We start from the raw sequence: 25,683 nt of genomic DNA on the forward strand, positions 1-25,683 counted from the left end.
ACAGATCGCAGGCTGGGCTCTTCCTTGCCGCCTCCTGTGTGTTCTTATCCTTTAGCTCGCCTCGTTGGCAGACAGTACTGGACCCTACTCAGCACTGCACGCATTTAGTGAGGCAGTGGGCAGAGGAAGCGAACCGAGAGGATGGGAAAGGTGGCAGAAGAAGAGAAGGGAGAGGGTGTAGGAGAAACGTCAGCTCTCTGGGGCATCAGTCGCAGCGGCACCCAGCGCTTCCTTCCTGGCCTCGCAAGCTACCGCTTTGCGGCGCACATACATCGATCGGTGGGCTCATTTGTCCGAGCAGATTCCCCTCTTAGGTCCGGTCCACCGCGGCGGCGGCTACACCTGATGAGCTGCAACCCCCCCCCCCCCCCCCTCCCGCTAGTGTTATCCCCTGTGAGTAGCCGGCACCACACGCGCCGTCGACTCGTCTTGCCAAAGAGTTCTACCTAATTCCCGCTGTCGCAGAGCGCGCACGCGCAAAAAGGTCACCTGCGCAGCCGGCGGGCCTAGCCCTACGCTAAGCGCCATCGCCAGCTCTTCAGTCAATCAATCGATCAGAGCTTAAGCAGGAACCGAGCTCAGAATAACTTGGGCGTTTGCGCTCGAATGCACCGCTACGCTCTTTTCTTAGCCCTTCGACGAAACCGGGGCCGTTAGCGTGGTAAGCCAGCCGGCCAGTCCCATTCGTCCTTGGCGCGTGCGAGTGTAATTTCGGGGTCAGCGATTAGGCAAGTTTATCGCTGGTCTGCTTCTCCGTTTCATTCACTCTTCGCAAATGGTGAATGTCTCACAAGTCGCCTCGTTAGAGCGGTCTGAAGAAATGCAAGAAGAAACCAAGTTCTTCTGAACCGTGTCTCAAGTAATGCTTGCCAGGGGCTGCACGTATGTACTTACCTAAATTAGCCGCACGCTCAAAGTTCGCCTCAGTGTTATTGTAATGGGAGTATGGGGCAATATCTTTTACCGTGGTTTGCGCACAGAAGGAAAAACGTGCTACGGTTGTGAGAACAGAGGACAAACCAAAAGAAGTGTCTGCTGCGCTTAAAAGCAAAGGGTTGAAATGCAAACAGCATCGGTGAAGACTGCCTAGAACACGCAGCGTCTTCAGCAGTCAAAGCGCAAAACACTTCAGTTCACCACTTTCAGGAGTAAAATATATATATATATATATATATATATATATATATATATATATATATATATATATATATATATATATATATATATGTGACACTATTTTTATAGTACTTGAGTGTGGCACTGCTATTCACCCGTTGAACACACTGCACGAAGTTATCATTTCACAACATGAGCTCACCTTTCGGTAATTAAGCGAATGCAGCCTGCTAACGACTCTTTGTAGACACAAGTGTATGTTGTAACCGTCTGGAGCTTCTTCTACACGGACAACACTGTATGCTGGCCTTCAACATGGCACACCCTACTGTGCGCCGACGAGCCCAAGGTCTTTTATAAGTAATTGTCTCGAGTGAACACAAGTAGAGATAGACTACGAGCACCCGTTGTCTGTACATCTCTGTATGCCCCTGTTATTTTAAATGTGCTGCCAGCTATTCTACCAATTCACAGGTTTAAAAAAATAGTAGTTAATATCATGTGACACACGACCTCATAGACCTTGACATTTTTCGAACCCTTTTCGTCATTATCCTACCCGTACATCTGCGGAATTTCTAAGTCTGAAGAACGATTAGTTCTGAGGCGAGAAAAAAAAAAAAAAAAAAAAAAAAACTCTGCTGTATTGCGGCTCACGGTTAAGGGATAGGAATAGCTCTGCCACAAATTCATTCATATCTTTGTGCGTCGCGAAACCTACACCTCTTATCTATTAACGCTTATCTAGTAGACATAGAGCGCAGGCCGGGCAGAAAGCGTTGGGTGTGCGCGCGCATGCGGGAGTTCCACGCCGAAAAGTGCACGCCATCGGCACTTGATGTTGTTGCGTCTTTGGCTGTTGTTATTGGTGGCATGATTAACACTGATAGTAAACCAGGAATAACACCATCACAACAGGATATCAGCAGATATGTGTTTCTTACTATATCGTTTCCTCTCCGTATTTCTTACGTGGCTTATGAGCCTTCATTTTATGCAAATTGAGCTGCAAACGTATGAAAGGAAGAAAATTCAACTCCGCTAGTTGACTTAAATGTTATTTAGTGCCTATATCTTTTTCGTTTCGCTGTTTGCTTGCAATACCTTGATCCTATATCTCAGACGTTTCAGCCATTAAGCCCGATTTCTTAATGAAGCTGTGACAGCTGTGACGAAACAGTCCTAGCGGGTGTTCACACAATTTGGCCGTGACACAGCTGAAATCGCACTTATCAATTTCATAACTAAATTAAATGCGTCACTTACTGGGTAGTACCTATTAATATAGCTGATTTCATGGCACCGATTATTCATGTATTCCTAACATTTTCGCGGAAACCTACGGAAGGCTGAAAATTTGTTCTAAGGCGAGTGCTTTCATGCCTGGTTTGGCAATAAATTATCCCAACTGGCAATTGGTAGCCATCGAAATTAGCTTGATGCTCCTCACTACTCTGATGAGGCAAATGTATTTTGACTGTGGTAAATGACATTGAGCTCTTGCTATCAATCGATTGTGATAGTTCCGTTATGCCCGCGCTAAGCTTGATTTCAATTTAAAGATACAGTTCAGCGTACTAAATTTAACGCCCTTAAAAGTGTGGCGTCTTAAAATAAAACACACATTAGAGCGTGGTATATAAACGTACTTGAAGTGTTAGTATTGAAATTAAAACAATAATAGATGGTTGAAAGGCTGCATTTTTGCGTGGCAATATTATCCAACTTTTGGTGAATCTCTTTTCAATAAGACTCTGTTTGCGCTGTTGTTTGTTTATTATGCTTTTTGAAAAAGCGAAACAAACTCCCCCGAAGTGAAAATTCGTCTAAAGAAAATGCCCATGAACAAAAAAAAAAAATAACGAATAAAAAGCATGGCATGCTGCTTTTTAAAAAAAAAAGAAAGAACAGGAAATAATTTTATCCGCGGCATATCTTTTTCGGGAGCGTGTCGGGTTTGCACCACGCTTCCGCTTGAGCGGTCTCATATTACTCGTATCGCAGATTCAAACGCGAAAACTAAGCACCAGTCAGAGCAGATTAATCATAATATATTGGGAAGTGCGCATCTCATTTGAGTGTCGACTTACCTATGCTCATCATGGCGTCTACTTTTCTAATCACTCTGATTGATATCGCAGTATTAGGCCTATCAGCCTCCGGCTCCATGTGCAGTCTGCGTTGACTACCTGCAAAGTGACAAATAAAATTTAATTCAGTTCCGGAAAGACGCTTCCACCCCTCATCTTTTGCCTTGAAATCAGCGATATTAATATGGTTTCCAGTTTTACATGAAAAAATAAAGCTATTGTCATTATTAACTCATCCTTTTAGCACGAATTTAGTGATACGTCTCACTCACTCGATCAGCCTCCGACTGGTTTTCCGCAGTAGTCACAGCATATTTCTTTTTTCACTCATTCGATCAGCCTCCGACTGGTTTTTAGCAGTAGTCACAACATATTTGTTAGTTGCTTTTTTAATGGCATGCTTAAAAAAGAGTACAGCTGCCCAGTGTGTAATAATCGCCCTCTCCGCTACATCTACATCATTGTTTTCCCATTTTGAGAAACGGGCACCTACATGCTCAGCCAGCACATCGCTTTCGGTAGTGACAATTTTGTGGCGTAGCGCACTCCGCATCCTGCACTGTGCTGGTGCTTGTGTAGACGCTCTCTTCTGCAACGTGAAATCAAACGCCTGTCGGCTGCATGCTCCCATCTGGCAGCAGGCGGAGGGAAAAAAGGAGGAGGGGCAGTACGCTGACTAATGTGCACAGCACTCATCATTGCTCTACTTTTCTTATCATCGATTTAAAATTATCACGGTGCTTTCCTCGCGACCGATTGCTTCAGCCTTGTACACTACGCCCTGAAACCACACAGCCTCACCTAAACAGGCCAGTTGCCAACTCATTGAAGGCCGAGTTCACGCAGTGGTTTTGACGTAAAATGCGTTCAGGACGGGTCTCTCTCTTTGTTCTTGTCACTCACGATATGCAATGAAATCGTAGTCAAAATAGCGGCCAGTCACAAAATGTCTATTTGTGTAAACAAAATTGGGCCTGTGGTTAGCTGACACAAGCTGCAACGTTCGACAAGGCTGTAGGGTTTCAGTTCTATGTAGTGTAGCCTGGTTGTAGCAGGTGTTGCGAAAAAAGGCTAAAAAAAATCGTCCGTGCCACGTGCCATGTTTTATTGGCAGGTGGTCACATTTTACTGACCGCATATTTATAAATAAGGGCCGAACTCGTGGTGTTTAGGGCACTGCTGCACAAAAGACGGCCATGTCAAGGCACGCCTCCACTGCTAGACGAGAGCACATTGCCAAAATGGCGGGGGCAAGGTTTTGAGTGCCCACCTCAAAGCCTTGGTCACGCCTCTATTGAGCGCGAATTGCTGCATAAACGAACGAAACAAAGCAAAGCAACAGAAGCAAAATCACCGCGATATTCTTTCGGCTCAATCGAAAATGCAAGCGCAAAAAAAAAAAAAAAAAAAAAGAGAGAGAGAAATGCGAGGGTTGGGGAGACGGGCGCCTCGGCCGGCGCTGCGCGGTCACGTGCTGTGCGCCGCGGCAAGTGCGGGTCAGTGCATGCGACGAACCAGTAAAACATGGTTTCCCCCCTTCTCCCCTGCCCCGTCCTAATCCCCTCTTCCGCTGTGTGTAGGAAACTACTCCCGGCTGGTTTGCGAAATACGGTTCGTCCGTTCCATGGGTTATTACCTGATCCAGATCTACATCCCCGCCAGTTTGATCGTGGTTATTTCGTGGGTCTCCTTTTGGCTCCACCGTAACGCTACACCAGCTCGCGTGTCCCTGGGCGTGACCACAGTGCTCACCATGACCACACTCATGTCCAGTACCAACGCAGCCCTGCCTAAAATTTCATACGTGAAGAGTATCGACATCTACCTGGGGACTTGTTTCGTAATGGTGTTTGCCTCGCTCCTGGAGTACGCCACGGTAGGATATCTGGGCAAGAGAATCGCCATGAGGAAAGCCCGCTGTCAACAGCTGGCTAAGCTGGCCGAAGAGCACAGACAGAAGCGAGCTAACGCCGCTTCCGCCGGCGAGGCCGGCTCAGAGCCCTTGCTAGCCAGTCCTGAGGTGCCGGTTGTCAAGACTGTCGTAAGTACACTGCTGCACCCTCGCCGCCCCGCACCTGCAAAGACGTCCCGGTGTCGCTTCTTCTTTCTCACTCTTCACGAAAGGCCTCTTTCTTTCGTTATTTCTCTTCTCCACTTTCTTTCTTTCTTTCATCACTCCCTTTGCGCTCACCTTCCCTACCCCGCTCACTTAATGTTGTTCGTGCTGTGTCGGTGTTGTGCGTTCATGGCTGCTGGCCCTGCCGCACGTCCAGCCGAGTGCCACTCGGTGAGAGACATCGTCAGGGCCAGTGCCCGCTCAGGCATCGGCCCTAAATATCAGGTAACATTGAGGTAAGTCAGTTCGTGCCACTCTGGCAGCATTTTTTGAAAGTGCAGTCAGCGAAGCATTCTTCGCTCGCTCCCCCGGCGGTCCCAACCCAAAGACGGTAAGCCGTGAATGTGAGTGTGGGAACGCGTCGGTGTTGGATGTTTGTGCATCAGCATCTTCACACTCGACAATCGTGTTTTACTGGTGCGCAATGTCGGTTATCACGTTTCTGGACACTTTGGTTTGCCATCGCCCGCCAATACTTGGCAGTACAAAAATTAGCACTTTGGTGGGATCGAGATGGAACGCTGTGGAGCGCTGTTCGGGAGCGCCTGACGTCACTGAGAGACGATTGAGCCGAAGGAATTTACTCCATCTGTCGCGATCGATGTCGGGAGCTACACAGCTCATACTTTGTGCACCCGCAGCACCAGCTATTGCCTTGGGCACATTTTCATGCATGAGCTCATAGACAGCACAGCTTTGCCTGTATCGAACATAGTCTGCTCTAAAAAGCACAAACTCACATCATTGCTCGCTTCTTCGTGTCCGGCTTCATACGTATTTGAGCTCCATCCTGTTTGAGCATTTAATCATGGGAGATGGTTTTATGCGCTTGAATGATGTGCGCTTCGTATTATTATGCTGTTTATGGGCACGCATAACAGTATCGTACTTTCGTTGCCTAAGGGAAGTGGAAATATACAAATACACGCTTAAAATGTGTGGATTCACTTCTTGATGGCATTCCTCTTTCTCTTACAACAAGCGCAGTCTATTAAACACGTCCTTACAACTCAAAAGGCACTATAAAATGCGGCGCATCCTGTACTCCAGCAGCAGTCTTCGAAGAGGGTCTTGGGCCGCAAAGTTAACCGGTGTCACACGGCACGGAGCTACTACCGTTTGGGTGATGGTGTTTCCTGACAACAGAGTGGCTTACCCGTGGCCGCCATGTTTCTCCACTTCCCTAGGGAACTACTCCCGCTTGGTTTGTGAGATACGGTTCGTGCGTTCCATGGGCTATTACCTCATCCAGATGTACATCCCTGCTGGCCTCATCGTAGTTACCTCTTGGGTCTCCTTTTGGCTCCACCGTAACGCTAGCCCCGCCCGCGTGGCGTTAGGCGTCACAACTGTGCTCACCATGACCACGCTAATGTCCAGCACGAACGCTGCACTACCCAAAATATCGTACGTCAAGAGTATCGACGTCTACCTGGGAACGTGTTTTGTGATGGTGTTTGCGGCCCTCCTGGAATACGCCACGGTAGGATATCTGGGCAAGAGAATCACCATGAAGAAGACGGCCAAGCTGGCCAAGCTGGAGCATGCTTCCCGCAACGCTCCAGCGCAGCCGCCTCCGGAGCCCGAGCCGGAACCGGCGATGGTCAGTCCGGAACTACCGGTCGCCAAGATTGTCGTAAGTACACAGCGCACTATGCAATCGCTCTGGCCTGTCCCACGCCTTACTTTGGAGCGCCTCTGTGCCATCTCACATTACACCCGGTTCGTCATCTCTCTCTCTCTCTATCTTTCTCTCTTTCCTTTCTTTAATTCTCCCCCTACTCTCTCTGTCTATTCGCATTCTCGCTGTTTCTCTGCTGCAGCGTCGTACAGTAGCGCAGTTGTTATCTTTACTAACAAGAACGCTGCTTTTCTCAACTCGCTCTGCGTCGCGAGCCTATCTCCCTGTTTCAGCCAGAACTGATGCGCTCGACAGCAACAAGGTTTGGCGGTTTTCTCATGCAAGTTTGGCTTGGTGTGAATCCTTTTGCATGCCTTTTTTCGTTCTCCAAGATTCTCAGCTCCTTCTATGCTCCATCAACGAACAAAGGTAAAGTACGCAGATGAGGAACACGAACCGAGCAACTGAGAATCCATTACCTACTTAGCATAAGAAAATAGAGAAAACACTATACCTAAAGTTTAATGCTTACTTTGGGATGCGCTTCTGTATTTGCTTTCCTAGTAATCGATCGTCAAAGTAAGCATCACAAAATACGCATCTAGAAGGCTCATCGCAGCTTTTTCATCACTTGTTTTAATGAGTCAGCTAAGTGAACCGAATTCATTTGCATTACAGGCAGAAAAAGAGTGCTGCACGTCACGCCCGCAAATAACCACGATTTAACTGTTGGTGCCCCATACATTATAGCTCAAAATTACGTGTTACCACACACGTGAACTCTTGGGAATTAAGGATTCAGCCTTTGTCAGAAACAAATTTTGAACTGGCAAGCCAGCCTTGTAGCCTTCCTGTTTGCCCCCTTTTGGCGGGTAAATATTGGGCTCTACGTACGTTCTGGCACAACGCAGCTCTTCAACTCGTCTCTTAAGATTCTGTGCGAAAATGTATTTGCCGCGTTCAGTTTACTGATTCTCCTGCGTCGAGCCGCGCTTGCATGCGGCGCATTCTTAACGGTCAATGAGTTTGATCATATGTATTATTAAAGGAATTCATTTATGACAGAAATTCAGAGGGCTTTAAACGAGACGCTCTCGCAAATACCGGAACTCTGAATTTAAATTCCCAAAGCTAAAGATAGAAGACGTGCTTCCTCGCGTTGTTGCTAAGATGAGTAGCTTAATTTTTGTCCACCGTTGTGCAACTGTAACTGACGCACGCTACGCGCAACGATTTCAGAAGCTTTGGATACATTTGTCGCATGATGCCACATAGAACGTAACACAGGTTACTTGTAACTTCGGTTGGGGCTAGCCTTATTATTATATTCATATTCCGCAGTGGGTTCTCACTGACTGAAATATAGCCCGCACTTGGAACGGCGTAAGCGATAACAAGGAAGCAATAAACTATTATCAACCCACCCGACTAATTGCTTTAGGTTAATTGTAATCGGGACTAGAGTGTTGCCGATAATTTCGGTTCTGAAATGCGAGCTTCTCATAATTACATTCGGTAGCTCATGTTACCAGGGCAATAGGTGAGAACCTGAAACATCCTAATAGACGCCGAGTTAGAAAACAACAGTCGCAAACCACGAACAGAAACTAGCAATAGTAACAAACGCCCTCACAAACTGTTTGCAGACAATTATCTCGTACTCTCATCGAAGTAAGAAAGGCGCCTTGATGCATTGATTAAAGCGGTCAAAATACATCTTGAATATATTTTGTTGGTGCAGAACAAGGTTGATAAGGAATAGCGAAGGCGTAATGTAGCGATGGGCACAAATATTCGTCTTCGATGGACATACATATTCATCAAGCACACGATAAATCGAATAATAAGCCACAGCCATGAATAATACAAGTAACAGTCCTTCCAAAAGAAAGAAAGAAGTTTCTTCGCTTAGACGTTTTGTGATAATCGGTTTGAACATCGTCGAATGCTTTCAGACGTTCTATATCAGCGATATCTGAATCGACCAATCGGCTACTTAGTTGGCTGCAAACCCGATTAGAGTCATTTTATCTGAAGGGGGAACTACCAAGCTTTGCAGTAACTGTTAATAACAGAGTCAAATAGACTAAAATAATATAAAATGCTATTCATTCTTGCTTATTTTTAAATACAAGACACGCTTTACCCACACGTCACGGCCGGTAGACGTTGCATGCCGCCGTGGCACCAATGTCCACCGCATGAAAACTCCCCCTAGCCTTTGAAACAGCTGAAAAAATTGGCACTAGCATTGGACTTTAATTACTTCAGTAATATGGAGGGAAAGGGGGAAGGGAGCGCGTAACAAACAAGACAAGAAACAAAGCACACGCATAGTACACCCATGCCACCCTCGCACCGCAGCACCGCGAGAGCGCACGTCTCCACCCTCCTCCATTTCTCTGAGACTCACCTGTCGGCGGCCAATGCTGCGCCGTGTCTTGCGTAGTTTGTAGCTGGGACGGCAACACACGCCAAAGCGCCGAGCTCTGTTCGTCCTCGATGGCAGCGTCCGGTAGCGGCTAGCCCTGAAATCCCTGTTGCTGGCGCTATTGCAGCCATGAACGGTCGTCTCCTGCTTCCAGGAAACGACCGTCCTATGCTGCGAGCATTATGCCAAAGAGGAGCTGCCCTGATAAAAGCAGTGCAGTCTCTGGCCGCAACAATGTGTTTCGTGTGCCTTCTTTTTATTTTCTCTTTTCATCCGATTTCGCAATACGGCACTGGGATCACGCACCTTAATTGCCCAGAAAGATGAACTCTGTCCGCCATTACTCTCCCGCTGCTTCAGTGCGATGTACCCGTCAGGCCCTCTTTCTCGATAATACCGCTTCTTTCCTGTCACGTCGTCCTTCATTACGAACGGCGCAACAACCTAACACCAGATTGTCTTCGCTGCTTGCTTTCCGGTCGAAGGATGGTCAGTGGACCACGAGCCATACGTCTCAGCGAAAAGCATTTCATACCTGTGTGCGCATCTGCACTCCAAGTCTAAAGGAACCTTTGCGCAAGTCACATGAGATATGGCAGCCCAGGTTCTTATCGATAACGTTTATTCCGCTTAAATACCCTCAATGTACTTTGCGAAACAACTACGTCACTTAGGCCACAGCCGCTGACCGGGCCTTCCAGTGCATATCAGTGGGCGCGCTGCAAGGCCTAGGAAGGCATCGGTACACCCCCCCCCCCCCCCCCCCCTACTCTTTAGCAATACAGAAAAAAGTCAGACGTCGAGGGGAGAACTTCTTGCATCGCTACGCAGTGGTGGACAGAGTTCATCTGGGGCAGTGCTTACCGCGCAGCTGTGTTATAGTGAAACTGCTGCTGTTACAGAGTGGGCGGCGCAACCTAAAGCGCGCTTCTTTGTGTGGCGTGTGTCTCCTCCCCACTCAGGAAACTACTCCCGCCTGGTATGTGAAATACGGTTCGCCCGCTCCATGGGCTACTACCTGATCCAGATCTACATCCCGGCCGGATTGATCGTGGTTATTTCCTGGGTCTCCTTTTGGCTCCACCGTAACGCTAGTCCAGCTCGCGTCGCGCTCGGCGTCACCACCGTGCTCACGATGACCACACTCATGTCCAGTACCAACGCAGCGCTGCCCAAAATATCCTACGTCAAGAGTATCGACGTCTACCTGGGCACATGTTTCGTAATGGTGTTTACCGCGCTCCTGGAGTACGCCACGGTAGGATATCTCGGCAAGAGAATCACCATGAGGAAAACCCGCTGTCAGCAGCTGGCAAAACTCGCAGAGCAGCACAGGCAGAGATGTGCCGCCGCTTCTTCCAACGAGCCAAGCTCTGAGCCCTTGCTAGCCAGTCCTGAAGTATCCATTGTCAAGACGGTCGTAAGTGGACACTTTCATCAGCCTTGCTGTCTTCTTTGTTTTTGTTTTTTCTTATCGCTGTTACAGCCTGTTCATTTTTTCTTCTTTTTTTGTGTTGTCTTGTGCCTTGCGATCTGCTCGCGAATGTCTCATTTTCTTCAGTAGGAACAAGTCCTGAAGTGAGTCAGTGAATTTGACGTAGCGGATTTCCAGACACGGAGAATTTCATAAATTTGGTCTTGTCGGCAATTCTTCGTGTTTTTTTTTAACTTAGTGTGCTCTAGACGCGTTGAAGCCAGCGGTAATTTCTGTGCATTATGTTCGGCTACCGTGTTTCTTTATTCTGGCATTATGTCCTTATTTCATAGTGTCTTTATTACTAATCAGAATTTTCTTGGGGTCTCTGTCAGCAAGGCTAGCAAAACAAATTTTTTTTTCGTATTATCAATTGCAGTTCTCAGGCAATTTTTTTTTTATTCAGCTTTCTTTATTCGTAGCGACTTCAATTATTTGAGAGCTTGTCTTACGTTGTCGTAAATTTTATTACTGTATTTCTTTTTTTAAGCTTGTACAAGCGACAGTCCGAACACGTATTAGTGAATGTATTTTTTATATTATTTTGGCCAACCTCTCAAAAAAAAAAGTTAATTCGCATTCACTGCAATGGCGAGGTAACATCGCAAATAAATATTCACGCTGTTACAAAAAAAAAAGAAGAAGGAAGCATTTTCTAGTGTGAACTCTTGCCACGTTCACTGCAACACACGTTGAGATGTGCGCACCGCTTGCAAAACTATTGTCAGTCACCAAAAGCTGACTCACTTCAAACTACGGCAGCTACCTATTATTTCTTTTTTCTCGTACTCCACAGCAAGCATGTTTTATTTTTTGTTTGGGGCAGTTCAGCAAACAAAGTTCTCAGGAAGAACAAAAGTTTGGTTATATTTTCCTTCACTCGCTTCGCTAAAGGCACCCCAGTCATGGTAAGAGGTTAATGTATAATTTGCACGGCGCCTTACCAGAGGCTTTTTTTCTGCACGAAAAGGGACGTCTTTGCAGGAGTGCAGTCACTCTCTTTACTCTTTCTCTCTCTCTCTCTTTCTCTCTCTCTTTCTATTTCTCTCTCTTTCCTTCTCTTTCATTCTTTCGCCTTTTTCTTTCTCTGATCTTTGCTAGGTGGAAGTTCCAGATTTAAAACGTGTACTATATCAGTTTATAACATCTAAGTGTACATTATGAGCCTGAAGTGTAAGGAGCTGCTTTCACTATGATTTTTAGTCCTCTGTAACTACCTATCTACAGATTATGATATATATATATATATATATATATATATATATATATATATATATATATATATATATATCACATATATATATATATATATATATATATATATATATATATATATATATATATATATATATATATATATATATATATATATATATATATATATATGTGATTTTTAGTCCTCTGTAACTACCTATCTACAGATTATGATATATATATATATATAGTTGACAGTTTCAAGTAACTATACGCCAGGCTATGTACCGTCTTTGCCAAAAGTAACCAGGCTGCATCTTTTGCTTCTCGTTTGAATTCTAAAGTCAACATGGAATCCCACAGTGTCAAAACTTGTTAGAAATTTGGGACAGGAGTTCCCCTTTACTTTGCATATGTTTAGAGCTTCAGAAGTTGTACGAAGTCTCTACTACTAGACTGAGAAGCGGAGCACGCAGCCTGGTTACTTTTGGCAAAGACGGTACACGTGCTAGATGCAGATATTGAGTATGAAAATTTTATCCTATAATTAAAATAAAATTTACTGGTTTCAATATTAGGCTAAAAAAATGAAAATACATCGCCATAATTGCCATTACACATGAAGCGCTTTATAAGTGCTCCATAAATGGTAGCGCTATATTAGGGCGCCATTGAGTCGTCATTTCATATAGTGTTTTCCTTGTATTGGCTCGTAAGGAAAAAGAAACTACGAGCTCTTTATGTTTGGCGGGCTTACTGATTCTTCAATATTCTAGATCACCGTGTCACGCATGCATAGCTCAGCGAATAAAGCACGCGTGCGTGGCGTGTATAGATGCCAGCCTGCCTGCTTAGTTATTCTTTTTCTCCTCCTTGTGCTACTACATTATCTATCTTCGCAGAGTATCCTCTCGCATTTTTCTTTTACTTCTTTCCGTCTTCTATCACTGCTTTGGTCACGCCGCATCGCCCGTCTCCGATGTCGCTCACGCAATCCACTGCACCGCCACACGCATTGCCTCTCGACACCGCTTTCACGATCGGCTTGTAACTCTTACTTTTGTTTTTCTTCGCCCCACATTAGGGGTATCGTGAATGCCGAAGCAGCTTCCGTTTCCTTGGCGCCCACATTCTTTCATTTCTTCTCTCTTTCCTTTCTCAATGGCGCACAATGCCGCACCTCCGCCCACTGCAGAGACACTATCGTCTCCTTCCTATCTTTTCCTATCCTGCGTCGAGCTGACTGCAGCAAGCATTCCGTCCGGCTTCAGCACTTGCCTTCCGCTCGACGCATCAAAGGGTTCTCCTTACGTAACTAGACGAATGCGCTTCGTGGCGCAACTATACGACGGCGATTCGCAAAAGTGGCTCTCTTTGAAGCCGCACCGAGGAACGGCGAACGCGTATTGTGCGTGGCTTCATTGCGGATCATGCGAAATACACCGCATCATCCTCCGCCACGAACCGCTGGCTTTCTGGCACCTATGAATTCAGAACAGCGAGACGCGGTCGACAAAAATTGCTTGTTGGCGAAATTTTGAGCGATGCCGAAGGTGCAGTTTTTGTAGTGGCTAGAGACCGAGAGGGTTATAGCGAGGAAGAACTCGTTACTACAAACTTCAGCCGGAAGCGCCTCAGCATATCCTCACTGGCTTTTTTTTTTTTTTTTGTCTTTTAGAAATTGTACCTACTGCCAGTTACGAAGTGATACAAACATTGCTATTTCAGTATCACGCAAAATGAAAAAAAAATAAAAAAACAAGAAACTAAATTTGCTCATAGATGATGATAAAAATTTGTATCATTTTAAAATATGTGCAGAGGTTGTTTTGTTACCTGACATTTTCATTGGGGGATCAAAAATGTATTTCTTAATTATATGCAACTGCACAACATTCGCTTGTAAAATTACGGATTTCGTTTAAAATTTTCATTTGAGACTAGATGAGTAAGTGCAGCGTACTGCCGAAATTAACTCACATCTGCATATTGAATCAAATGAACTGCAAGTGGTAGACTGTATTACGTAAAACGTTATTACAAGCAGCCTTTTTTAAACTAAAAAACTGAAATAGATCGGCCCGAGTGCAGCAATTGAGAAGTTACTAATCTTTCCACACGCTCTTCCTCGCCTTTAGGACTGATATGATCTGTATGATGTCAGTGGCTCTTTATTAGTTGAAATTAACTTTAGGCGTTTCAACAGCCAACTGAACATGAAGTACAGATGCACTGGGTTTCACTCTAATGCAACTGCAATGAATTGGCGTATGCACTGGTTGCCAAGTTCCGTATTAGCTGCTACTAAGCAGTGCTAGGCTGCGTTCGGTGCATCAACTACGACACTGTTTCCAAAGGGATTCTTAGGTAAAACCCACCAAGGTCTCCTAATGTTTCTGACGATGCTCAGAGTGGCTGGAGGTATCGGCGTTTAGAAAACGAAGCACACCAATTTTAAATTCTACGCAGTCGTTATGAACTGCGGGAGCAAGTTGAGAAATTAAAAACACCGAAAAAGCGGGTCAAAGAGGCTATGGCGTTCGGTGATGCGAAGGACTGCCGAGCGGTCGGGGCCGGCGTGGTGGGGTCCCAGTTGCGATCCTTGTGGGTGCCACGCACGGTTTCCCAGGGTTCCTGTCAAGTTTGTCCTGCTGCGGTGGCATCCCAAGGACAACCGAGGGAAGCACCACCAACCGGATTTACCATGGTGAGTCGTCGCCAGCCACCGATATCGAAGCGATAATGACCGGGACGCACGCGTTGGTAACAGAGATACACTATGCATGGTTATATTCATGCGCGAACTACAGAGGTGCACTTTAGACAATAAAAAGAGTGTTACTATTAAACTACCGACCCACGTGATGAGCTAAAACTGGCGTACGTCGAAAGTTCGAGGTAGACGGTTTCATCTATCAACAACTAGGGTTCCTCCCTTCGTATCCTTGCTTGAGCAAGACTACGACCGTGGGGGCGCTTTACCCAGATTTACTTTTCTTAGTTTTGCGATCATGACTGAAACAAAAAAATGGGAAATCGAAGCGAAGAGAGTTTAATTCCAATCGACTCTAGCGTCAAAGTAAGGCTGGGAAATATGGAAAATTGTTTCTAGTTTGCGCGACAGCCGCCTCTTTCAGAGTGCAGTTGAGCATTGAAAACCATTGCGGGAATTCCGTATGTTCGGTAAATCCTATTGATTTTCTAAGGCCGGCAGAAATTGTCGGTGTAAAAGCAGTATGCGGCTTATAGGGAACATTTTTCAGCGAAGGGATAGTGTTGCCAATGCTAAGGACTACGTTTAACAAAACAGGTTTGTGGACTAGTTGGTGAAGCATAGTTTCGTAAGAATTTATTCTAGGCTACATAAATTACACGGACACATGAAGAAATAAAGAGGACGGGCGAAGTCTCCGACTACTTAGTCGGAGTCCGCGCCTGTCCTGTGTATTTCTTCCTTAGTCCGTGTCATTTATATAGCGCAGAATAATTTGTTACGTAACCACTACGTTCCAGTTTAATCTCAACACTGTAAAAATTTCTCAAAGTGACGAGTTTAAAATAGCCCCATTTAGGTGTTCACTATTCGTGAGAAAGCAGATTATACCACTTGGTGATAAGCAGGAAGCGTGAGATCTTCAGTTTGAAAAAGCCGCGATTCAGCATCGAGAAACCAGAAGTATCCCAAGCATGTCGGGTTGATTTGCTAGTCGCTGCTTTGTCCCAATGTTGTTTACGTCAGATGATGTCCGCCATACGAGATTTATGCTCGAACGGCAGCGTGGCAACACAAATGTTGCCACGCTTATGCGAGAAAGCAAATATCAGTACTACCAACCGTAGCACCTATGAGCAATTTTAAAACACGTCCTCGAACTTACCACTGAGTCGTGTGTACTAGCAACACACGGCCGTGACTGTTACAATCAGCATTTTTTCTCGCTTTTTCATCACGTGCAAAAGTGCTTTTGGTACGAACAGCTTTTCGCGCTTTCTGGCTTTTGGCTCTGTTTTTTTTTTCTGCTTTTTGCCTGCACGTCTTTTATGAACGAATTATTTTCTTTGATTCCTGTCAACTTCGCTTATTCGCCGTGCTTTGTACCGCTACTGACGTGCCGTTCTTTTGTGCTTTCGACATTCACCAGAAACAAAATATAGTTTTTAACAGCAAATCTGCTTGCGGTAAGTCTGGAAAGATTTTTCCATGTTAAGGATCAGTCAGAAGGTTGCACAGGAACAACAGCCTATCACTTGACCAATCAACTGCCAAACGGTGACACCGCTGTTACAATCTGTTGGATACTCAAGTGCCATGAATGTGCTGTTAGCGACCAGCAGCTGGTAGCCGGTGGATTCAAGTCCGCTCTCTTATATTTGTTTGACATGCGGTATTGCTCTTCACAGGGTCGCAGAGGAGCAGACCAATGTTGCCCTGGCCTCCAGGGTTCATGTCAGGTCTGCCCCGCTGCGGTCGCCTCACAAACTCAACAACAGGCTCCTCCACCAGGAATACCTATGGTAAGACCACCGCTCTGTGCGTACCGCAGTTTCGTTGCAATTTAGAATTCTCTATATCAACCCCCCCCCCCCCCCCCCTGCACAAGGAGTTACCTAGAATTACAAAACCCAGCACTGAGCACTGAATACCAGAAAGTCTCATCTTTCACCAACATGAATGATGCGGTCAATATGAAAGCCCGGCCACTTCGTAAGATGGTTCACTCTTTTTCCAAGCGCAAACGCTCAAAGTGCGTTGTCTTGTTGGACTAGTTGCGATTAAAAAGAGCTGAAAGTGGCACGGGTGCGACAGTTCGCCGGTGCGCGCATGGTAACCCCACTTAAAACGCAAATGTTGCTCCTAATCTTCCGTGTAGTTTGCGAAGAAATCAGTTTGGATAATTTCGTAAATGACCTAAATGGCTTGAAGCAGCCACGTATATTTCTCGCCTTTCTTTTACACTTATCGTGCCTCGGCGCCTTTCGGTGTTCCTTGTGGAGTATACCTCTTTAAACTGCAGTCTTTGTTGAGAGGGCTTTATTAGCTTGCGGGTGACATATTTCCGAGGGAAGAAACTTAGAATACGATTTTCGCTAAATCCTGTCTTTTCTCACAGTATAGCAAGACACTCATTCATATTCATTTAGAATATCGAAAATAGCGGGAATTGTGAGGAACAGTCCTCTTCTAAGCGACCTCCGTAGGCATTATGCGGCAGTGACTTTATGTATTCGATTTGTGTAGTGCAATTATTCACTGAGTTTATTTATCAGATCGTTTTCGTAATAGCTTTATATCTGTCCATGTCGCCAAACATTGCAGTTGCACGCAAAATAGACCACGTATCGGAGGTACGTCGATCATCAGAGTATTTCCTATAATAAAACGGGAAAGAAAGAAATACAAGAGCAAGAAATTATGCAAATTGTGAAGGCTTTAAGGATGACTTATAATCAGGCTGTCTGTAACTAACGCCATGAAAAGGAAGAAAAGGCTTAGTTTATCTTTAATATCAATGCATTATTTCTAGAATGTCTTCCGGGAACAAGAACGTCTGTATTACCTAACGCTTTCAAGTATTTAATAAGTAAGATTAAAAATAAAATTTCTTATTTTTCTATTATTGTTCACTGCAGCATCTGTTCAAACTAAGCTCAGGCAATGTCCAGCTTCATCTTGTGCATATTAATAGATACTTTACATTCTTTAGAATGACTTCATTGTTCCGGCGTCGAAGGTTTGTATTTCCTCTGAATTCTGACCTCTCATATGCCTATTGTCTGTACAATGGTGGCGAAATATATCATGTTCATTTTCACTTCTTTTTTTATGTGTTGCGCATAGAATCACAAAGTGAGGGAGCCATACAGGACAATGGTGGTTATGCCAAACAGAAACTGCCACATATCCGGGTGCCACGTAAGAACTCTCACCACTGGCTTTTACCGGAACAATTATCGCCATCACGCGCTGAACAGCGCCCCGCACCTCTTAGCAGCCATTCCAGCACCGCAGCTTGTGCAGCACGCACTGCTCTGGCTTCCGGCCATCAGCACCCTTCGCAGCAGCTGACGCCGTGCTATGAGATGTGAAGTTAATATAAGGGGGAAGGACGGCAACATTTTAAAGGGGGCGCTTGGAGTGGGTCAACATAAGCGCTAGGCTTTATTGCCCCGTGAGTGGGCTGCACTGACCAGAAAGTATGCAAAACATGAGAAAATAAATGTAGTTGTATAGGTACTACAACTTAATACATTTATTTGTCTCTTCTTGTGCGTGTGCGTAGGTTCGTACTTGTGATCCCCACTCGGGTACATATGCGAGCAGAAGCGCTTGCTTGATGTAGCTTTCTTGCAATATCACTGTGCATGTGGCAGTGCACTCTTTACAGGAGCTTGGAGTGTGACAAGCGCTAGGCTTTATTGTCACATGGGAATGAGTTTTATTTTTCCGTGGTGAGCTGCACTGCTTAGAAAGTATGCGAAACATGAGAAACAAATGTAGTTGTACAGGTACTACAACTGAATACGTTTCTTTCTCTCTTATTGTGCGTGTGCGTAGGCCCGTACTTGTGATCCGCACTCGGGTACATATGCGCGCAGAAGCGCTTGCTTCATGTAGCTTTCTTGCCATAACACCGTGTATGTGGCAGTGCACCCTTTACAGGAGCTTGGAGTGTGACAACATAAGCGCTAGGCATCATTGCCACATAGAATGAATTTTATTTTTCCGTGGTGAACTGCACTACCTAGAAAGTATGCGAAACATGAGAAACAAAATGTATTTGTAGAGGTACTATAACTGAATACGTTTTTTTTCTGTCTTCTTGTGCGTGTGCGTAGGCTCGTACTTGTGATCTCCACTCGGGTACATATGCGCGCAGAAGCGCTTGCTTGATGTAGCTTTTTTGCAATAGCTTGGTTCATGTGGCAGTGCACCCTTTACAGGAACTCTAAGCTGTATTGGGGAAATGTTGCTCTGGGATGTTTTCCTTATAATTATGAAGCAGCAATGCAAAGAGCTTTAGGATCACTTCCATGCTGAAGATGTGCCTTTTGATTACTTCAGAATTAAAGCAAGAAATTGTTATAAACAAAAAATCAGTATTTCTACTTTTACCGCATTTTTGTCGAGACTATTCATCAAGCAGAAAGGCATACGCGCCGCCTCTACGTCGTGGCAGCCTTCCACATCCAATTATCCCACTCGAAGAGGATTGATATTGCCTTTCATCCTGGGGTATCATTTGCCGACTACCGGCACGCTTTATTCTATCCTCCAGAGCACTCTACGGTTTGCGACTTTGTAATGTGATTTACCGATGCGAGAGCTCTTAGGAGGGAAAACACATCCTTCTTAGCCTTGGGAGGTAGAAGGCTTTTCCGTCTCCCTAATTGAAGTCTCGAATCCCTCGGGGGAAGAACATTCTACGTGTTGAGAGCAAAGCGGCGCTTAGTGAGGGTGGCGAGAATTTACTAATGCGGTGAGACGTCTATCCGGCTCTTAGAGAACACCGCCGCGAGGGCCAGAGGTGCCGCCATACGTACCGAAGTGAACCGGATTATGCTTTAGCGTGCTTGGTTCCAGCCGGGGCTTATTGGCTGAGCTGCGCTCACTGGAGCCGCTTCTAATTCATCTAAAGATGGAAGCTCGTGAGACGGCAACTTAGGTCCCAATAGGTCTGCACATGGCGGACCAAAGTATCCATGGGTATCAACGTCCCTGGGCGCTAAGGAGCGCCGCAGATGAAGTAAAGCGTCAATGTTGCCGTACGCGAAAAAGAAAGATACATCAAATGAGTACATAAGTACTGATATTGCAATCAGTTGACGTGGAGCACTAATTGAATACTCCCATTCGCCTCAAATGGCTTATTGTAGCCAGTCGTTTTGTAGGTCCATGAGAGTCAACTTTCCCGTCTCTATCATTCCAATTCCTTCGCATCGGAGAGAATTCTGCACGCACTTTGTCTTGCACTGGCAGAACTTCGTAAAATAAAAGGAATAAAACAGTGATTAAATTGTCATTGTTACCATGGCGACGCTTGTAGTCTGTCGAAAGAAGTTGGGATAAATGCATGAGTGCAGTTCGATTCCAGCGCGTTCGGGGCCTTAGTCAAGTCGTATTAGCATTCTCATATCGTAGTCGCTAGTTGAATAAAAGGTTTTTTTATATATATTGTTACGAAGGGGGTAAGACGTCGGAGCGCTGAACAACAAGACGATAGGGTCGGGAGCTCAGCTGGTCAACGGCAGCGCGTCCGGCACGAGAGTCCTTTTTCAACGTCTTTCTCCTTCACTTGTCTTCTAAACTTCATCTTCTTCCGTACTGTTACATTTTCCCCCTTTGCAGACGAAGCCCCCCGGGCGAAGTAGTTATTCGTTTCCACGAGAGTGACACGGCTTCATCCGGGCGACATGGGCAACTTCAGTTCTGACTGAACGACGACCACTTGCTGTCATACGTGCTATTTGGTAGTTCACTTCACTGACGCGTTCAAGCACAACGTAAGGGCCAGCGTAATGCGCCAACATTTTCTGCGCTAAACCACGCTTTCGGAGAGGTCGCCAAAGCCACACTAAATCTCCAGGGGCGTAAGACACATGGCTATGCCGACTGTCGTACCGAGCTTTTGAACGCTCTTGAGAAGCGAGAATTCGCAAACGGGCGAGACGGCGAGCTTCTTCGGCTCGACAAAGAGTTTCCGCAATGCACGGTTCATCATGGACGGAGTAAGGAAGAATGGTATCTAGACAATACCGAGGAGGACGGGCATATAGCAGGAAGAACGGACTGTAGCCAGTAGTCTCATGGGTTGCGGTGTTGAATGCAAACGTTATAAATGGCAGTATAGTATCCCAATTCTTGTGGTCAGATGCGATGTACATAGATAGCATGTTTGTGAGTGTGCGGTTTGTGCGCTCCGTCAAGCCGTTGGTTTGAGGGTGATATGGTGTGGAATGCCTAAAATGCGACGCACACAAACGAAGAAGCTCTTCCACAACATCTGCCATAAACTGGCGACCTCGGTCACTGATGATCACTCGCGGAGGTCCATGGCGGAGGATCACAGAACGGAGCAAGAACAGGGACACGTGGTGAGCGGTGGCTGAAGGAAGAGCTGCCGTTTCGCAGTAGCGGGTGAGGTAGTCGGCACAAACCACGATCCAACGATTTCCGTCGGATGACTTCGGGAAGGGACCCATAAGGTCGATTCCGATTTTTTCAAATGCGCCACGTGGTGGAGTCACAGGATGCAGCAAGCCCTGTGGCGTGGACGTAGGGCGTTTGTGTCGTTGGCACTCAGTACAGCTCGCCACATATCGCTCAGTCGTCTGGCGCATCTTTGGCCAATAAAACCGGTCGCGGGCACGATGGAGCGTTCTTGCAGAGCCCAGGTGACCGGAAGTGGGGTCGTCGTGCATGGCGCGTAAGATGCACGAGCGGTAGCTCTCGGGAACCACAAGCAGAAAATTTGTACCGGTGCTTGAGTAAGCCTTTTTGTACAAAAGGCCATCACGGAGACAAAATGGGCTGGAAGCAGTGGAATCCCGCGCCTCCGCAAGCAGGGGCTCGAGGCTTATGTCGGTCTCTTGCGCAGTCCGCAAAGCCGAGGCGTCGGGAAACTCGGGCACGACGGAGGCGATGTAATGATCGAAATCACCAGAGTCACATTCGGTCGTAGGAAGAGGAAGGCGTGAAAGACAGTCTGCATCGGCGTGTTTGCGGCCACTCTTGTACGAAACAGTGAAGTCGTACTCTTGCAGACGAAGGGCCCAGCGTGCCAGACGACCAGATGGATCACGAAGGTTGACAAGCCAACACAGGGCATGATGGTCCGTCACAACCGTGAAATGGCGGCCATATAGGTAGCACCGAAACCGCTGAACAGCGAAAACTACAGCGAGACACTCCTGCTCCGTAACAGTGTAGTTACGCTCAGGTTTGCTGAGGGAACGGCTTGCATACGCAATTACATGCTCGCCTGTTGTCGAACGTTGCACAAGCACAGCGCCAACACCAATCCCACTTGCATCAGTGTGGACTTCAGTCGGAGCGGAGGGGTTGAAGTGCCGTAGTATGGGATGTGACGTTAGCAGAAACTTTAGTTGGCGGAAAGACGCGTCGCAATCTGAGGTCCAGTCGAAAGGGACGTCCTTTTGTAGAAGGGATGTCAGAGGGTAGGCGACGTCGGCAAACCTTGGAATGAATCGTCGAAAGTAGGAACACAGGCCCAGAAAACTGCGGAGCTCCTTTTGAGTCTGTGGTCGTTGGAATGCTGCAACTGCTGCAGTCTTCTGTGGATCTGGCCGAACTCCATCGCGGTCGACGAGATGCCCGAGTACCAGCGCTTGACGTTCACCAAAACGGCACTTTTTAGAATTCAGGACAAGGCCAGCCTTCTGTAGGCAATCTAACACAACAGCGAGTCGCGTGTTATGTTCAGTAAAAGTCCGGCCAAAAATAACAACATCGTCTAAATAGCACATGCAGATCTCCCACTTGAGGCCACGAAGTATTGTGTCCATAAATCTTTCAAATGTGGCCGGCGCATTACATAGACCGAAGGGCATCACGTTAAATTGAAATAGGCCGTCCGGGGTAACAAATGCAGTTTTTTCCTTGTCAGCAGGATCCATCGGAATCTGCCAATAACCCGATCGCAAATCAACCGAAGAGAAATAAGACGCGGAAAAAAGGCAATCTATGGCATCGTCGATGCGTGGTAGAGGATACACATCCTTTTTAGTGATGGAGTTGAGGCGACGATAGTCAATGCAGAACCTCCATGTTCCGTCTTTTTTCTTCACCAATATCACGGGAGCAGCCCAAGGACTTGAGGATTCCTGTATTACGCCCCTGTTCAACATGTCTTGGACTTGCTCGGTGATGATCTTACGCTCTGATGGTGACACACGGTACGGCTTTTGACGGATCGGATGGGCAGATCCCGTGTCAATCCTGTGGCGTGCGCGCGACAGGGGAAAACGTTGCGAGCCGTCGGACTGCGTGAAATCAAAGACGGATAGGTGCTGGCACAAGAGGTTCTTCAATATCTGTCGTTGTGATGTGTTCAACGATGCACTGATCATCGGAAGAAGCTTTTCGTCAGCAGGTGAGTTAGTAGCGGGGTTGTCTAGGGCAGGAGTAACGACAGCTACACAATTCGGGAGAGTTGCGCTACATGAAGCTAGTTTGGAACCCGCTGGAAAAACAACTGGTTCCGATGAGCAATTTATAGTCCACAGTCCGGTACGGCCCTCTTTCACGCGAACCAAACAATGAGGCACTAACGCATTTTTCTTTACGCACTGTAAATTAAGAGGCGCCACAGTAGCCTCAAAAGAGTCGTTAATAGGACGGGAGCAGGACACCTGGACACACACTGCTGAATGTGGCGGTATGACGACTTCATCACACACACACAAAACGTCTTCATAATTTGATGTCTCTTCCAAAAGTTCACGAGGAAGAGAACCACTAACACTTAGCTCTCCCGTTCGACAGTCAACTGTAGCGCCGCACATACGCAGGAAGTCAATTCCCAAGATTACGTCGTGCGTAGATCGGGGCAGTACTGCAAACTCCGCCGGAAATACCGTGCCCCCCAAGGAAACTTTAACGCTGCATACCCCAACCGGATACAATAACTCTCCACTTACTCCATAAAAATTTGCAGTTTTGTCCCAAACAAACATAACTTTGTTCTTCAAAAGGTTCTTAAAATTTAAACTCATCACTGAAACTGTAGCACCAGTGTCTACCAACGCCATCGTTGGCAAACCATCAACAATCACATTGACCTTGTTCTTTAACATGAACACAGACGGAGGAATAATAGGTAGCAGCGCACATTGTCCAGCGACCTCACCTCCATTGGCCGCGCTGGCTAGTTTTCCTGCGTTGGTGGTGGAGATCGGCGCTGTGGAGACGGGGAGCGGCGCACACGAAATGACGGAGGTGGTGTGACACTACGGTCAGACGCTGGCGAATGGCTGCGGTGCCCTTCGTTTTGAAAACGGCCCCTCCGGGAAGGATGTTCTGGCCGATAGTTGTCGATGTAGGGCTGGACGATGCGTCGGTTCGGTGCCGTCGGGGGATTCCGGAACGATGTGCGCCGATTGCAGTAGCGGGAAATGTGACCCGCGGCCCCACACCGGTAGCACACCGGAAGAGGTCGCTCAAAAAGTGGCGTGTCAGCTGGTTCCTGCATGGTAGGCCGCGACGAATATCCGGATGGTGGTTCCGGGACGATGTAGTTGTCCGGCGGTCGGCGCGATGTACGACTGGAGTAAGAGCGAGGATCTCTACGCTGATGGCAAGAGAATTGTTGGAAATTGTCTTCAGGCCTTGGTCGCGGAGTGTATAGGTCTTCGCGGCAGACAAAGTCGGTGACATTCGTGGACATCGGCGGGCACGCACCCCCATAAGTTGGACGAGCATATACGTCCCCTCCGAAGCCATTTGGCCGGACAAGCTGCTCACGTCGTGACATCTCATCTCGAACAATCTCACGGATCGCGCACAGGAGGCTTTGAGATGGCGATTCTTCAATGCTAGCCACTGTAGTCACATTTGCGAGCCGTCCAAATTTCGGTGTAATACGGCGAGTCTTTAGGGCCTCGAATGTTCGGCAGTGCCGGATAACGTCAGAGACCGAACTCAAGTTTTCCTTGGCAATGAGGAAGTGGTAGACATCTTCCGCAATGCCCTTGAGCAGATGGCCTACCTTATCATCTTCAGTCATCCTGCTGTCGACGGTCTTGCACAACTTGAGTATGGCCTCTATGTAGGTGGTGCAAGTTTCGCCGGCTGCCTGGGCCCTCTGAGCAAGTGTCTGCTCTGCCTGTTTCTTCTTTGCAGCTAGGTCGCCGAAACATTCCTTGATAGCTTCGACAAAACTTTCCCAAGTTGTCAGGGAGTCCTCGTGGTTCTCATACCACATCAAGGCGGTTTGCGTTAAAAAAAAGACTACATTGGCTAGTTTAGCCACTGAATCCCAGCGGTTATAGCGGCTCACACGTTCATAATGAGTGAGCCAGTCATCAACATCTTCCCCTGCTTGGCCGGCAAAGGAACGAGGCTCGCGAAATGGTAGCGTCGCATTCGTGGTGGTCGGCGGCGCATCGCGAGACGGGGGTAGAGGATCCCGTGTTGATGTTCGGGGCTGCTCGGTAGTCTGCTGCATTCTTGTTGGAAAGGGTGGGAGACCAGCGAGGCGACGGCTCCGACGAAGCTCCAGCGATTGAGGATGCGTCTTGAGGGTATTCGTACCCAGCACCTGACCACCAATTTGTTACGAAGGGGGTAAGACGTCGGAGCGCTGAACAACAAGACGATAGGGTCGGGAGCTCAGCTGGTCAACGGCAGCGCGTCCGGCACGAGAGTCCTTTTTCAACGTCTTTCTCCTTCACTTGTCTTCTAAACTTCATCTTCTTCCGTACTGTTACAATATATTTGGCAAGCCTCACGAGTGTTTGCTATTTTCAGCTCATTCCGCTTCTATCCCCGAAGCGGTTGTCATTGATATTTAGGGGCGCCTATTTTGCTGAGCCGGTTACATAAGGCGGCCTTTTGCGCTGCTTGTAGCAACAAACAGGCCTGTAGGAGCAAAGACACGTAACTGATATTCTGTGCGATGCGGC

General features: G+C 46.9%; 1 protein-coding gene across 3 annotated transcripts in view; it reads left to right on the top strand.

Moving 5' to 3' along the window:
• Window positions 1–25,683, top strand: part of Rdl (Resistant to dieldrin) — a 228,489-nt gene that overhangs the window by 197,774 nt on the left and 5,032 nt on the right. Inside the window, exons 7-10 of one of the 3 annotated variants that reach the window (XM_084601925.1) lie at window positions 4,787–5,247; window positions 14,672–14,749; window positions 16,444–16,557; window positions 17,882–17,956. In XM_084601925.1, coding sequence (XP_084458051.1) covers window positions 4,787–5,247; window positions 14,672–14,749; window positions 16,444–16,557; window positions 17,882–17,956 — 728 coding nt within the window. Of the gene's footprint in view, window positions 1–4,786; window positions 5,248–10,336; window positions 10,795–14,671; window positions 14,750–16,443; window positions 16,558–17,881; window positions 17,957–25,683 lie in introns of all 3 variants that reach the window. The other 2 variants (XM_084601924.1, XM_084601926.1) reach the window with 2 other exon arrangements.

This window comes from Amblyomma maculatum, chromosome 4 (assembly GCF_055883805.1).
Source record: "Amblyomma maculatum isolate TAMU_Amacu chromosome 4, ASM5588380v1, whole genome shotgun sequence".
NCBI lineage: Eukaryota > Metazoa > Arthropoda > Arachnida > Ixodida > Ixodidae > Amblyomma > Amblyomma maculatum.